Raw genomic sequence first — 15955 nt, forward strand, 5'->3', positions numbered from 1 at the left:
TAAATTCTGTGCACAATTTTAAAAAAAAGTTCATCTACCTCTCTTACAAAGGAAACAAAGTCACACGTTTGCAATGTGAAAAGGGTGGTCCAGGTGTGTATTTCCACATGTGATCACTCATAGCCAAGTCTGGCTGCCTCTTTCCTGTTGGCTCCTCTGCCATTCACCCATCTCAGTGCTTAACTGATCAGAACGGTTTTTTTTTCTTTTAATAAAATCCTGTCAGACCCAAACAGTGCCAAATTTATAACCTGTAGTAAATTTGCAGAGTTGTATAACGGAATGAGTTTTTCTCTTCTTTATTTTGTACACCTTAATTACTGGGGAAAGAGTACATTAAAACTGAGATCATGGGTTAATTAGTTTGTCCTGGACTGTAGAATTTTATGGACAACCAGAACTAAAGTAATGGTTGTGTAGGTGCAATTGACTAAACATGGCTTATAAATGTTACAGAAATTCCCATAATTAGTCCCACTGCCGCTGTTTAGCCTGGGAGTTTTATGGCAGACATAAATTATGAAGGTGAAAAGTAAAGAAAAAAATGGGGTTGACACGGTGACATTTGCCGAAGCTGTAATTTGAGGAAACATGTTTTGAATTACTATTAATTTTTTTTTTCGCTTCCACCATTCCTCCTTTTTAAATTTTTTATGTTTTCTCTGTAATGCACTGGGCTATCTGATGTTAAGTATGTTCAACCGCAGCTCTACCTGATGAAAATAGACCACCAGCACCATTTCTCAGAGTACTTACCTGCCAACCAAAGGTTGAAGAGACCTGTTTGATCACACTCTTCAAAGTCATTTTTTTGCATATTTTAATAGATTGAAAAGGAAAGTTACAGGTTATATTTAAATAGTGTTCCCTGTCATTGGATCTTGACACATTTTAACCTACCTGTTAAAAAGCAAGTTATAAATAGCTCCTCTTTCAAAGGTGTTCATTATACCTCATTGGCTCTTGTTATAGAAAATGCAAATGTAATTTGAAAAGTGCCCACTCTGAGCATGAGCAATTACTGGTGTTCTTCTCTACCTGGTTCATTGTCAGCCTCACTACCTGGTTAAAAAGCATGTCTGCCTTTGAAATGGAGATTGCCTCGGCGGCTGGCTGGCTGCCTGGCTAAGTAGGTAATGAGAAAAACCTTTTGCTTTTTCCAGGGGAGCAAGCAGCTGCTGAACAACTATCCAGTCTACATAACAAGCAAGCAGTGGGACGAGGCGGTAAACTCTTCTAAGAAAGATGGCAGACGGCTCCTTCGCTATCTCATCAGATTTGTTTTCACAACCGATGAGCTTAAGTACTCTTGCGGCCTTGGGAAAAGGAAAAGGTCAGTGCAGTCAGGAGAGACAGGTCCTGAAAGACGCCCTCTGGATCCAGTTAAAGTAACATGCCTTCGAGGTACTGCATCCTTCCACTCAGCGTCCGCCATCTGTGATCTCATTTCACCGCATGGGCTGTGGCTCCCCGCGTCCAAGTGTTCAGCCTTACTGTATTTTTCTTTTTCTTTCCCCCTGCTGCGACCTTTTAGGCTTCATGTGGCCCATTCACTTGGCATTGAGAAGCTCTTTCAGAATTCTCCCTTTGCTTGAGCCTTGGTGTTCTCACTTAATGGTACATAAACATTACATAACACCTCATGTTTCACACTTTAAAATCAGATTTCCATCGCCACCAGAGAAGGCTGCCTTCTGCAAAAGTAGAAGATCGGGGAATGCATAGGACAAGGATAGATGTGGGATTTAAAATAGATCTATAGTGTTTAAGAAGCCAAGGTGGTGTGGTGGTTGAATGGTCAGCTGCTAGTGAATGTCAGTGGTTTGAACCCTTCGACTGCTCTGAAGGAGAAAGGGTAGTCTCCTCCTAAAAAGATTTACAGCTTTGGAGACCCCAGTTCTACCCGGTCCTGTAGAGTCGCTGTGAGTCCGAATCAACTCAGCGACAGTGATTACATACTATTTGGTCAAATATCCCATTTCCCATTCTACTCTGCACTCCTTTCTAACTACTTTCTTAAGAATACTTCTAACTAATTCTGTCAGTCTGTTTAGAATTTCATCTTCCTTAGTGCCTCAGGTATGTAAATCTTGCCCAGCAAATCTGTCTTTCATTAGTTAAGAAAGGAAATTCTGTATTCAAATACTATTGAGGTAGTGCTATTTCATCACTATTAACAAGTGACTACTTGTATTCATTCTATTTGAGGGCCAGAGTGGAGAAGAAAAATGAGAGATGGCCAGTTAATTCACCAGATGCAAGAAACAGTACAAGTAGAACATTAGAGTGTCAGCAAAAACACCATTCACACTTGAAAACCCATAGCAGAAAGCTCAAATATTAACCTCTCTGGTTCAATAGCAGTTTTATCAGCTGGCAAGACTTAATATTGATTTGCTCTGGACAGGGATCAGAATGTTTCCTTATGAGAAAATGAAAAACGTGGTCACTCATATAGCCTTGTTTATCAGAAAGGAGAGAGTCCTCTTTACATCCCTGCAGTGATCTTCACACATATATTTGCGACACTACCCATGTCTAAGGCACATGTATGGTATCTGTTCCTCGAATCCAACTCATAGGGGCTCTCCAGTGGATTTCCGATGGCTCTAAAAAATGTTCAAGAGGAAACTGCCCCTCTTTCTTCCAAGGAGCAGCTAGTAAATGAACACTTGGCCTTTTGGCCAGCAGCATGACAGATAACACACCATACCAGCAAAGCTACTTGTAGTATCTCCCAACAGCCTAGGTTCTCCATACTCTTTCCCAGACAATCTGAGGCAGTAGGTCTAGGGAGGGTGGTCATATATTGCGCGCATTCTGCTCTCTCTCTCTCGCTCTCTCTCTCTCTCTCACACACACACACACACACACACACAGAGTTGCTACACATACATACTTCAGATGATCCTGAGGCAAGTGGCCCATACGGAGAAAACCAGCTGAAATGAATGTTAACTAAAAGCAGGTGCTTAAAAGAACTCCATCTTGGCTGGTCTGAAAATCCTACTCACTCAAAGTGTTAGATGATCAAAATTTCTAGGTTCCATCTTAACACAAGATAGAAGATAATGGAGTAACTCACCAAGAGGCAGTAGGGAGCTTGGAGACTTTACGGAGGGCATCCACTGTGTACTTGGGGACGCTGTCCTTAGGCTCACAAGGATGATAAGATAAGGAGTCCCACAGTGGCTTGCCTTTCCAGAAGTTCTGATTAAGTATGTTAACATTTTAACCAGCAAGTCGGTGAAACGGTGACAAAAATGCCTCCCACACACCACTGTTGCTGTGCTGAGGACATTGCTGGGCCCAACATCCCATCACGCAGATGCCGTTCAGGCTGCCTACCTGGAGACTACATTCACCCATTGCTTTCTCATTTACAACCTACTGGCTTCCTCCCTTGTGGAAGAGAATGCATACACAAGAAATGGTGGGTTTGTGTGTTGTAGGGCAGCTTGTTAAGAGTGTTGAAATTTTTATCCTGAAGGTTGAGATCCTTGGACCTTCCTGTAGACTAGATTTGATTCTTTCCATAGAGATTTAGGTAACATGGCACTCTGATTGTCAGGTCTAAAGACTCCCAGGTGGATGTCCCTGCTATAGTGGGCAAGACGAGAAACGCCAAGAAAACGGGCAAGACGAGAAAGGCCAAGGAAACTCTCAGATTTTGGAGATTCTAGTGATGGAAGACAGGGTGCTATGGGAAATGGAATCAAATTCCAGACTCTAAACTGCTTCCTAAAGTGGTTTGACTCTAGAGGAAAGAGGGTCTGTGATAATGCTTCATGTTTTTATATAGCAGCATGAACTCTACTCTGAGCTCTCAATAATCTTTGTTACAAAACCAGAGAAATCCTGTCATGATCATGACTGTGATGAAAGAGATGAGGAAAGGCAGGGCACAGACCGGCACACTTGGGCAGAATCAAGATGGCGCCATTGTCTTGCAGGATAGATGCTTTTACACTCAATCATGAGCCTTTATTTCCCTTTACTGGTCATTTTAGTCTTTTTTTTTCTTCAGTGAGAGGGAATGCTGAGAGAAGAAAGTTACTTAAGGATGGGCTATTAAATACTAGGGATGAGAGGAAGACAAAAAAGGTATAGAAAACCGAATCCTTGTCTTCTGGGGCTCATAGTCTGGCTCAAGATGATTTGAGGACAATTAAGACTAGCATGTAAACAAAAGAAAAATCAGGGAGAGGGGCTAAGTAGGTCAACTCAGAGGTTCCAGAATCGTCCTTCCTGCCTTCATGAGATTCTGACCACCCTCACCTACATTTGAGGATTATCCTTCAGTGTTTCTCAGATCTGCGTCTTGGAATTAGCCACCTTTTTCCTGACAATTTTACAGAGTGAGGAGATGAGTAAGCATGGTTCTTTTGCACAGAAGGGTAACCAGCCCTGGGAACAAGATGAGGCAAAATATTTAAGAGAATGCCAAACGCTTAATGATGACCTGCTGTCTCCCTAGAAACCAGACTCTACCTAGATGTGCGCAGCTCAAATCATGAAGGGTTTTGCTTTGTTTCTTCTCATTTAAGTTGTTTAAAGTGTCAGCTTCTCCATGCATTTGAAAACATCAAACTTCATATCCTATAGCCAGAGCTTTTACATTATATTGTGCGTAAATTACGTTTTAATAAAAACCCCATCTTAACTTACAACTTTTTTCCCAAATGCTTACTTCAGTCAGCAAATATTCATTTTAAAATAATTGCTACTTTAGAATTACCTATGTGCCCTACCCCTTGGAAAATAGAGTAAGGGTTAATTTGAGCTTGATCTGAAGGAAACCTTGTTTGTTTCCTGGTAGCCACGGGGGGGGGGGGTGTGCATGTGTGTGTATGTATGTACATATGTATAGTATATACACATATGCAAACACAAATAAAATACATCACACTTTTTATACATTTACTCCTTGAGTCATGCCAATCGCTCTTCTGATGAAATTAAATGTTTACAGGAAATCCCATTTAAAAATATTTGTCAGGGCTTGCATAGCTGCAACACATAAAAATAAACATTTCCTGTGTTGCAAGGTTTTAAGACTGTGGAAAGATTTTCTGAGCTAGCACAGAGACACTGTCCCACATACTGCGACATTGGTTTTATCTTCAGGCTGATAGCAGATTAAAGAATACTAGACTGGTAGTATACTTGCTTTTAGCAGTAGTGAAGAACAGATAATGTGGGTTCAAACCATACAGTTTTAAATGTACTCCGTAATATACGTGGTGGGTAGTGTGGTTTAGAAATTAATTAATTTCATTTCAGCAGAAATATTTCTTAGAGGGATCAAGGCCTCACTTACTTGAGTTTTGCTTTATCCACAAGAACAACATAACATGTGGAATAAGTCAGGTCTAATGAGTTACATCATCATGGCATTACATCAGACTTCCCATAAAGCTTTCCTTTAGAGCTTTTGCTTAAATATAAGCAGTCTCTCTTGTTATTTTCTACAAAAACCAGCTGTTTCTGTCTTTCTCTTTTTTATTGTTGTGTATATTCCACAGAATTCATTAGGATGCACTGTACCTCCAACCCCGATTGGTGGATGCCCTCGGAGGAGCAGATTAACAAAGTGTTCAGCGATGCAGTGGGTCATGCCCGACAGGGCCGGGCCGTGGGGACCTTCCTGCACAATGGCGGCTCATTCTACGACGGGATAGATCACCAGGCTTCGCAGGATGAAGTCTTCAATAAAAGCTCCCAGGATGGGTCTGGGGATTAGTGGACAAAATCCTTCTACTGTAGCAGCTGGTCCTCCCAAGAGTTCCAATTGTGAATGTCCTGTTAACATCACTTTAGAGTCCAAAGCATGTCATTCTGTTGCAATTGAAACACTCCAAACTTTAACTCTCTTGACCTACTAGTACTACACTTCCCAAATAGAAATCCATTTTAGGGTTGTTTGGGAAGTCTGTGGTGCCTACAAAAGACTTTTCAGGATATTGTAAGAAGCAAAAACTACAAATCATTAGAAATGATTAATAGATGATGAGAGTGAAAAGGTAGGTAACATCTCTGAAATCTTCCGGGTGAGTCCTGCTTTCTGAACAAAGCTGGTGCCCAAGGAGGGGTGGGTTCTTTAATGTTTGTGTCCATGGGAGAAGGTAACAAAACAGATTGTTTAAGGCACGGAGAACAAATGTTCTCTGGTTTTAATTCAGATAACTTACTTTTCTCTTTCCCAAAGATTTGAAGCGAAGACATAGGAGAGGTGACGTATACAGTCTCTATACTAGCAAGGCTTATTATTGGAAACCCTGGTGGCACAATGGTGAAGCCCTCAGCTGCGAGCTGAAAGATTGGCAGTTCACACCTACTTGGAGGCTTCACAGGAGCAATCCTCCAAGATTATAGCTTGGAAACCCCTGTGGGTCAGGCTTAGTGTGTCACATGGGCTCTCTGTAAGTTGGCATTTATCAGTGTTATTAGAAACCAGAGAACAGAGGCCACCTCTGCGGACCATGACGAGTTGGAGGGCACCTCTTTTCCTCAGTTATTTTTACACATAGTTCCACTGTGTTGATAAAGAATGCAGTCCATGGTTTCTGGAGTTTACAAACAGTGACAGTTTTTAATCCATCAGTCAGGAAACATCCAAAGATCCCCAGTCACTTTCAGATGTCTGATTGTAGGTTCCTGTACCCACAATTGCCACAGCCTTAAATCAGGCTTTGTTGACACCATGCCAAAGTGCTTGGTGGAACAATGAGAAATTCAATCACCGAGTTTGTCTGGTTCACTGAGGACCAAACCACTGGTGTGACTAATGGTGTTCACTGAATTGACCAGATGTGCTGCTGTTGTATACATTCAATTTCAAGGCCATTCTCAGCAGTATGCAATGGGCTTATCTGTAAATTCTCTGAAATCAGAGGGGCTTTCTGTCCTGAGTTGATCTTTATAATTTGCATAAAACTATTGTTTGTGCTGATGTCATTGATAAGAATGTTTTGTAACAACTGTTGTGTGCTACTGTCAGCTGTTAGCTTTGGCTAAGTCAGTGCTGTACTGCTCCCTCCCTCTTCCCCTGTGCTTCGTTTGCTGTCCTCCAAATGTGAAATTAATGAATGTGTTTAGAACTTTCCTGAAAAAAACACCTGCAGACGAGATGCTAGGATTCCTGAGAGCTTCGGGTTTGAATGTCAAGAACAATTTCCTTTATCAAGCATGTCCAGATTACTACGTCCTCTTTAGAGCAAAAGGCTAAAGGAACCGTGTTTAGTGAAAGCTATTTATTAACTGTTCTTTACAGGTATGACTAAGGGGTTTTGACAATTTCTTGGAAAGTCATTTAAAGTGTCTAAGCATCCACTTATAACATTTTTAATGGGTTTTTTTGGTCAAAATTAATTAACAAGCAATTGATTGTTGTCAGGTATGGAGAAGTTGACTCTGGCCCATCATGAGCCTAGTATGAACCGCAGAACAAAACCCTACCCAGCCCCGCAAGATCCTCACCGTCTCTGCTCTGCTAAGACCTTTGTTGCACTCGCTGTGTAAATCCATCTTATTGGGGCTCCATCTTTCTCGATGACCTTCCACTTAACCATGCTCTGTGTCCCTGTCCAGCAGCTGGCCCCTCCTGATAACATGCACAGAGTCTGTGAGAAGCCTCACTGTCTTTACATTCAGGGAGCACTCTGGCTTGACAGAGCTTTCCATAGTTTTGCTATGAGTACTAGCTTTCACTGAAAGCTTTTTTCATTGAAAAGCTTAATATTTATGGAGCTGGCCATTTGTTAAATGAAATGAGGAAAACTAATATTTCTAGTTAGCTAAAATTTAGCACTTAAAAAAATAAAAGACAAAAACCCCACAGTGTTGCTTATGGGAACCAAAAGACCAATAACATTGACCCCCGCAAAAAGTAAGGACATTTCTTGTCTTGAAAAGTTTAGGGGAGCTCTGGTGGCCTAGTGGCAAGAAAGCTGCACTGCAAACCCAGAGTCACACAGTTTGAATCCACCAGATGCTCTGCTGGAGAAGGAGGGGCAATTTCCTCCTGTACCAGTCAGATCTGATTTGACAGTATACACACACAAAAATAGTAAGATAAAAAATGTTAAAAAAAAAAAAGTTTTCCAAAGTTGAGAAGTCCAGGTCTTAGTGAAAGTCTGGCAACATAAATCTTAGCCTGAAGAAAAGCACCATCTCATCTGGCCGCTCAGCTGACCTTTCCTTTGTTTACTCTGGGCTTTAGTGATTCTCACCGTTTAGTGTAATTTGCTTTTCTTTCTATTTCAGAACTGTTTGGTCACTGGTGTTTTTTGTTTTTTGCTGGGTTTTGTGTTTTTTTTTTTTTTTAGGATAAACAGTTTCTTTATTAGCGGCTGTTAAAGAAACTAGAATCAAGCAAATTCCAACTTTGGAAAGGGTAATCCTTTTTTTTTTTTTAAATCTTCCAACCCATAGTGCTTTGTCCATCAAGCTTGAGGAGTCTTTTGGCCTCCCCGTTCTAAGGCACCCTTGAGTCCTGTGTTGTACCAGTCGTTGTTGCGGGAGACGAAAGAGCATCCGGCACCCATCCCCATAGCTTTATACGTTGCCATGATCCAGGATGCAGTGTTGGCGCCGCTGCTGTGAGGGAGGCAGACTGGAACCTCCGCTCAGCTGTAATTATTGCCACCACCTAAGAAAGCTTCTGCTCTAGATTGTATCTCTCAGCCTTCATGATTGCATACCTCGTGGTCTCCCTCAACAAAATCTCTGTTCCCAAATAAATACTGGTGTTCCATTTTACCCAGCTCTTTTGCACGTGCAGATGCTAGGGCCCTGAAAGATGAACTCACACAGTCCATTTTAATGTCCTCTCCTGGGTAACCTAGTCTTTCACATAGCAGCTAAGTGCATTAACTATTTGCATCATTCAGGAAGTCTCTGAACTCTGACCAGTGAGAGATCATTTGTTACCGTGGTTCTGTCAGCTGATCTCTTTGGAGACTTGAAGGAGTGGCTTATTTTCCTGATTCGATATTTTCACATCAGTGTCTGGCAATTGGACAAATGTCTGTGCTTGTGAGGAACTGAGTCACATAGCTCTTGGCATTCTTTTTGAGACATGGTAGTATGGGCATAAAATGCACTGAATTAAAACAATCTAGGATGCAACTGTATTTCACATCATTGGTGAGAGAAGGTCACAGTGTTGACCTGACATCGATGACTAAGCTTGGATTTTCTGTCCCTGACTAGATGTGTCAGTCTGTCGGAGATTCCACACTGACCAACAGTGACGGTGCTTTCAGGCGTGCCACAGAAGTCATGCCTGCTATTCACAGTGAGGTGAAGTTCTGGCCAGATTCAGAATTGTTGTTCAGTGATCCTTCCTATCCCCTATAGAAGATCTGTCTTAAGAAATTGGCTGACATGAGCAGTAATCTGCAAGTAGTTACTCAAGCCACATTTCTTATGGTCTCTTTTGAGGCACATTGTTCTAAAGGCTGTATTTCAACCTCAATGTTATGTGCTATGGAGGAAAAGTCAACATTTACGTTTTTGCCTTCCCCCTTTACTTGAAAGCATTTCATCAGACTTCACTCTCTGTGGTCTTCATTTCTGCCGCTGAGTTTAGGTTGCCGGCACCTCTTCGTTCTGTAAGGCTTCACTAGGATTGTGAAGGGTACTCATGAGAGCATCTCCTGAAAACTGCTGGCATCTCCTCTGGGGGTGTAATTATTGCCTACTGCCCAGTCAGAGCTGACCCTCTAAGTGGCTTTTCAACTACTTGGGAAGAGATTGCCCATCTTCTCCCACAGAGCAGCTGGTAGGTTCAAACTGCATACCTTGCGATTGGCTGCATAATTCTTTACCACTGAAGCCACCAGAGTTTACCAACTCCTTCAGTAAATGAACTAAGTATATATAGATGTCCAGAACTGTACAACAAGTGATGTATGCTTTGATCCTTTCTACTGCTTTCGCCAGCCATCTTTTACGATCATTAGGAGATGTAAATTAGACATTATTTGATCCATCTAGACTGTACAGCGTGAAGTAATGTAAACTGATGTTGATAGAATGTCTTTTTAAAAAAAATCCAGTGGCTATTATTATAATCCCAGATATTTCCCTTTCATATAGACAATAATCCAAACTTGACATTTCGTTGATTTGTTATTGCTATATTTTCCTGCTATCTTTAATACTTTTGCCCCTGTTTACTTGATATTAGAAAGTGCTTAAATTGCAGAATATCATATGTGGTGAAACATACACTGTTTCCAGAAAAGCAAAATGAGATTACTTTGTCTCCCTCATTCAACATCTATCTCATTGTATATATACTCTGGAAGCTAAAGGAGCTCTGGTGGGGAAGTCTGTATGGAGTTTCGCTGCTAACCTGAAGGCAGTGCCTCTCTGGTGGTTCAAATCCACCAGCAGACCCTAAAGATAAAGATGGGAAATTTCCTCCCAAGCAATTACAGCCTCCAAAAACCCACTGTTGTGTCAGCCCTGAGTCAGTTCTGAGTTGATGGCAATGAGTTTGAGTGTGTAGAGCTCTGAAAGTTAAACTTAATACCCACGAACTACCTCTTTAGTTTCTTCTCAGATTTCAGTTATATATTCAAACTTATACTCTTGGGATAACTTGATTTTTAGGAGCTATTAAAGTGTACTGATTTATCATTCTCTGCTATGTTGTTTCACAGTACAAATCCATGTTTTAATTTTTAGCAGCTCTTATATACAAATTTTTGAAACGTAATAGAAAATTATTTTGCACATATGGTGCGAGTCTTGCTGATGTATGTTTCATGTGGCGACACTTGCCAAAGCTGCTTGGCAAAACATGTCAAATAGAGTGTTTGAGTCAGAACTCTAATGTAAATGTGTCTAAACAGCAGTATGTATCATGGTGCATTTTTGTAAACATAGTGATGGCTCCTTTCAGTCGTATAAGTGCTGGATAAAAATAACTGCTTTACTTGGAATGATTTAGGAAAATGTCACCCAACTGATGCAAAGTTGCTTGCACTGTCAGCAGATGGCATTGATTGCTTTATATGGTTTTAGAGGGGATTAAAGAATTTATATCTGGCAACATTGAGTGAACAAATAAATATCTATCACCACTTTTATTCTGATTTGTAAAATTCAAAAGTGTAACTGATATCATAACACATAAACACTTCTTGTGCTTTATGGTATGTTCAGTTGCAGAACACACTGCGTTCAGTGACCTCCGTGTTCAGTTGGGCTGTTTTAAGGAATTAAATTACCAAATCTTTACAAAAACAGTGACCAAATTCATTTTCCTTGGGACGATCCATTGTTGTATGCCATCAAGTTATTTTCAATTCATTGTGACCCTGAGTGATGATAGGGTAGAACCCCACCAATCATGGAGTTTTCTAGGTTGTATTCTTTACTGGAGCAGGTTATCAAGTATTTTCTGCTGTAGAGTGGCTCGTGAGTTTGACCTTTTGGTCACAAGTGAACACTTCATCGTTGCACCACCAGGGACCATTCAAGCATCCATTTTTGTTGTTAGGTGCCATTAGGTTGACAAGGAGTCAGAGTGACACTAGGGAGCTCTGGTGGCTTAGTGGTAAGTAACAGTGCTGCCGATGCAAAGGTACACAGTTCAAATCCACCAGCTGCTCTACGGGAGAAAGATGGGCAGTCTCCTCCCATGTGATTTACTGCCTGAAAACCCTATAGAGAGTCCGCTATGGGACAGTTCTGGCTCACTAACAACAGTAACATAGCCATTGTCAAAATCTCTGCCATGCTCAAGTTTCATTGTTGTAGTCACTCTCAGTCCATCTCGTTGAGTATCTACCACTAGCCAAATAAGGCTGTGTTTTCATTGAATCACAGTCCCCTAAACTATAAAGAAAATGCATCTGATTTAGAACCAGCTCAAAGCTGATCCACCAGTGGATTTCTGAGATTGACACAATGTTTGGATTACCAATATAAATCTATACTGAACTCTGGTAGCTCAGTGGTAAGGAATTGCACTGTCATCACCAGCTGCTCTGTGGGAGAAAGATGGGCAGTCAATTCCTGTGCAATTTACTGCCCCTAAAAGCCTGCTAGAGAGTCAGTTATGGGTAGGTTCCAACTCGACGGCACATAACAACTGGCTATGCTACCAGTGCTGCAATGCTAATTTTAAAACCTGTTAATTCTCAATAATTATAACAAAACAAGTAACCCTATCGATCTTAGACATATTGGAAAACTATTTTATTGTTGTTAGGTACTTTCCGGTTGGTTTTAACTCATAGATACCCAGTGTAAAATGGAACAAAATACTACTTGGTCCTGTGCCATAATCACAGTCATTGATATGCATAAGCCAGAGGGTAAATCTATCTTGTTAAAGGTCATCTTCTTTATTGCCGACTCTATTTTCTAATCATGAGGTCCCTCTCCAGGGACTAACTTCTTCCAATAACATGTCCAAAGAATGTGAGACAAATGATCACCAACTTTGTTTCTAAAGAGCATTCTGCCTACACATCTTTCAATATGGATTTTGTCATTCTTCTGCAAGTCTGAATCCAGTCATTATTTCTTCACCAATGCCGTGAGTGAAATGCATCAGTAATTTCCTTATTCATTGTCCATCTTTCACAAGCATATTCAACAATTGAAAATACTATATAGGTCGGTTCCAGGTGCACCTTAATGTTCATAGTGACACCTTGCTTTGCAAGGTCTTTTGCAGCGATTTTTCCCAATGTAATACAGCTTTTGATTTCTTGATAGCTATTTACTTAGGTGAATCCCAGTAAAATTAAATCCTTGACCACTTCAACCTTTTCTCCATTTATCATAATGTTAATTATAGGTCCAATTGCGAGGATTTTTGTTTTCCTATACTGAAAGGTAATCCATACTCTTTAGGCCAATTCAAAAACACTAATAGCCTCAGTAGTTACCAATGATACTTACTGAGTTCTTACATTCTAGATACTTGGCTAAGCACTTTAATGCATCCTCTCATTTAGGTCTTCACAAAAAAACCTGCAAGGTTGTTGCAATTATTATCACTGTTTTACAGATTAAGGAAATTGCCTGTGGTACTATACTAGGAAAAGGAACATTTTTGGACTTAATAAACTAAATATCTAATCCTGTTTCCCTTGTAGTTCTCAAAACCCATCAACACTTTAGAGTGAGTCTCTTGTTTTATTATCTCATTGAAGGAATGTTAACATTTGTGTTGTCAAAAATAACTTTCTGATTATATTTGTCCTTAAGGAAGAGCTAGTAAACTCTTTATTCCTTGCGAACTTGCCAGTTTTCTGCATAAGGCTTGACTTATGCAAGATCCCAAGATTAAGATCAGGATATTTTTTTAAAGAAGTGAATGCATTGAAGTCACTGGCATTTTTGTAATTTATACATAAGTCCCTAGGGCACATGTGCAAGCATATAAAAGCAGCAACTTGAACTCAGTGAAGTGATCAAACAAAACACATTGCTGTCTTGAAACCAGCTCAACAGCTGACCCTCCAGTGGGTGTTCAGAGGCAGTAAATCTCCAGGGAAGAAGTTGTTCATCTTTCTCCAGCATAGTAGCAGGTGGATTTAAACCATTCACCTTTGTGATGGCAGCTCAGCTCTCACCAGAGTTCCCTAATGAACTGATGTTGTTATGTTACGTGCGGTCAAGTCAGAACCAACTCCAGCGGGTTTTTAGAGGCAGTAAATCACACAGGAGGAGATTGCCCATCGTTTCCTCGAACCACGTGCCTTTATGATTGCAAGGCAAGTTTTTACCACTAAGCCACCAAAGCTTTGAGAATTCCTACAACTTAGAAATAGAATTGATTGTCACATAACTTCTTTTTTTTTTTTTAATTCCACATCTGCTGTCTCTATAGCCTAAGAGTTGATGGATCTGATTCAGAACAGGGGGATTTCCTTTACGATGCCACTCGGAGAACTGATGTGAAGATTTTGTAGAAAACTCCAAGTAATTCTTTCAGTTTATTCTTTCCTGTAGTTTTAGATTAAACATCTCTTTGGCTATGCCTAAGTTCAGAGCATGGCAAGGCCATGAAGGACCTAACTTGTGCTTCTTGAGAACAAGGGCCTGCCAGACCATGAAGGGGGGTCATGAAATGTTCAGGGTCACTGGTCCAGCCCAACCCTACACAGTTTAAATAATGCCTTTACATCTCTCCTCTCTGGAACTTCCTGTAACAGCCTAACTCCGGGGCCAACTTGCCTTTACTCTATTTTCTATGATGAACCTTGTGGAAAAACTGTGACAAATCCATTGATCCTAATATTTTTATTGTTGAAGTCTTGTTGATTCTCTATGAATAATTTCTATTTACTTGTACTGTGTAGAGTTAATATGCACTAGGAATATGTTAATAAAATGACAAAGGCATAGTGTAATATAGAATAGCAAAACTTTTTTGTGAACAATTTATATAGAAGAGTATGTTGTTTTTTAAGTGTTAGGCACATTTCTTTTAGGAACTGAAAAATGTTATAAGAGTTTTTTAAACATTCAATATTTTTAATTATAAGAGACATTTGTTACTAGAGGCAGTTATTTCAGGTGTTCTAATTGGAGTATTGATTTTATTACCTCATATACCTCTAGAATGCCACATGTTCTGTTGAGGATAAAATTGCACAATAAATGTCAAGTCTCTGTTAAGTGTTTTAACTTGGTTTTTTGCATCTTCCCCGCCCCCCCTATTTGTTGAAGAAACTCTTTGGATAGAGATTTTTTTCTTTTCCTTGAAGGTGAGATTTTTTATGCTTGTCTCTGAGCACCATGAAAATGTTGTGTTCTTAATAACTAAATAAAAGAGACTCAGTCACATCACGGAAATGACCAGAAATTCCTTTGATCCAGTAAATGAAAGAAACAACCAATGTGGAGTCACATGGACTCAAAAAAGATTTCCTTGCAATCCAGCACCTTTGAACATATTCACATATATGACTGTACGTGTTTCTCATCCATAGTATCATTCTGTTGTTGTCATTGTTAGATATGACAGAGTCAGCTCCAACTCACAGCAACCCTATGACCAGCAGATGAGAACCTTGTCCTGTCCTGTACCATCCTCACAATCTTCGCCATGCCAAGCCCATTGTTGCAGTCACTTTGTGCTGCTACCCTTGACCTTCAGAAATGGACAAATACTGCTTATGGGTTTTGAGGTGTAACCAGATTACAAAAGCAAAGGAGCTTTGACTAAATGAGGTGGAATAGTTGTGATCTGGCATATCAGTTATAGAAAAGAAAAAATAATCTTCTTGTTATGTGCCATGAAGTTGCCTGCAACTCATAGCTAGTCTATGTACAACATCCCTAAACCTTACTTTATCCTGTGCCAATCCCACTGTCTGACATATCCACCCCTATGACCCCAGACACTCAATCAGTCCATCTTATATAAAAATGTATTATTTTGAACTTTTTTTAGGTGCCCTCAAGTTGAGTATGACTCATAACAAACCTATGAACAACAAATCTGAGCCCTGAAAGAAGTATTTTCGACCTCTCCTTGCCATTTTTCTTCTGATAGACCCTCCTTCCCCTTTCAACTTAAGCGAGTCCTTGCTCATCTCTCTTATCTTAGAACAAGCAAGGATCAGCATTGGAAGGAAGCATTTCGACTTTGCCATTTTCCTTTAGGTTTTTGCTATGTGCTGTCAAGTTGTTTCCAACTCATAGCAACCTTGTGTACAACAGCCCTAAACCCTGTTCTATCTCTTGCAAACATTATTGTCTCTGACTCACCTATCCCCACTACCCCAGTGATAGAATCAATCCATCTCATCAAGGGTCTTTCTCTCCTGCGCTGTCCCTCCACCCTCCCAAGCATGACGTCCCTCTCCAAGGACTGATCCCACCTTGGAACATGTCCAACGTATTTAAGACTTCAAAATCCTTGCCTCCAAGGAGCAGCCTGGCTTTACCCTCTCCAGAACAAATTTGTTTGTTCTAGCAG

General features: G+C 40.4%; 1 protein-coding gene across 1 annotated transcript in view; it reads left to right on the top strand.

Annotated features, from left to right (window-relative positions):
• The window catches only part of BEND4 (BEN domain containing 4), a 45696-nt gene extending 39953 nt beyond the window's left edge, over positions 1 to 5743 (top strand). The window contains exons 4-5 of the mRNA XM_006898177.1: positions 1164 to 1404; positions 5526 to 5743. Coding sequence (XP_006898239.1) covers positions 1164 to 1404; positions 5526 to 5743 — 459 coding nt within the window. The remainder of the gene's footprint in view (positions 1 to 1163; positions 1405 to 5525) is intronic.
• Positions 5744 to 15955: the final 10212 nt, after the last annotated feature.

The sequence above is a fragment of the Elephantulus edwardii genome, unplaced genomic scaffold (genome assembly GCF_000299155.1).
Source record: "Elephantulus edwardii isolate Elephantulus edwardi_28Jun2011 unplaced genomic scaffold, EleEdw1.0 scaffold00222, whole genome shotgun sequence".
In the NCBI taxonomy this organism is placed as follows: domain Eukaryota; kingdom Metazoa; phylum Chordata; class Mammalia; order Macroscelidea; family Macroscelididae; genus Elephantulus; species Elephantulus edwardii.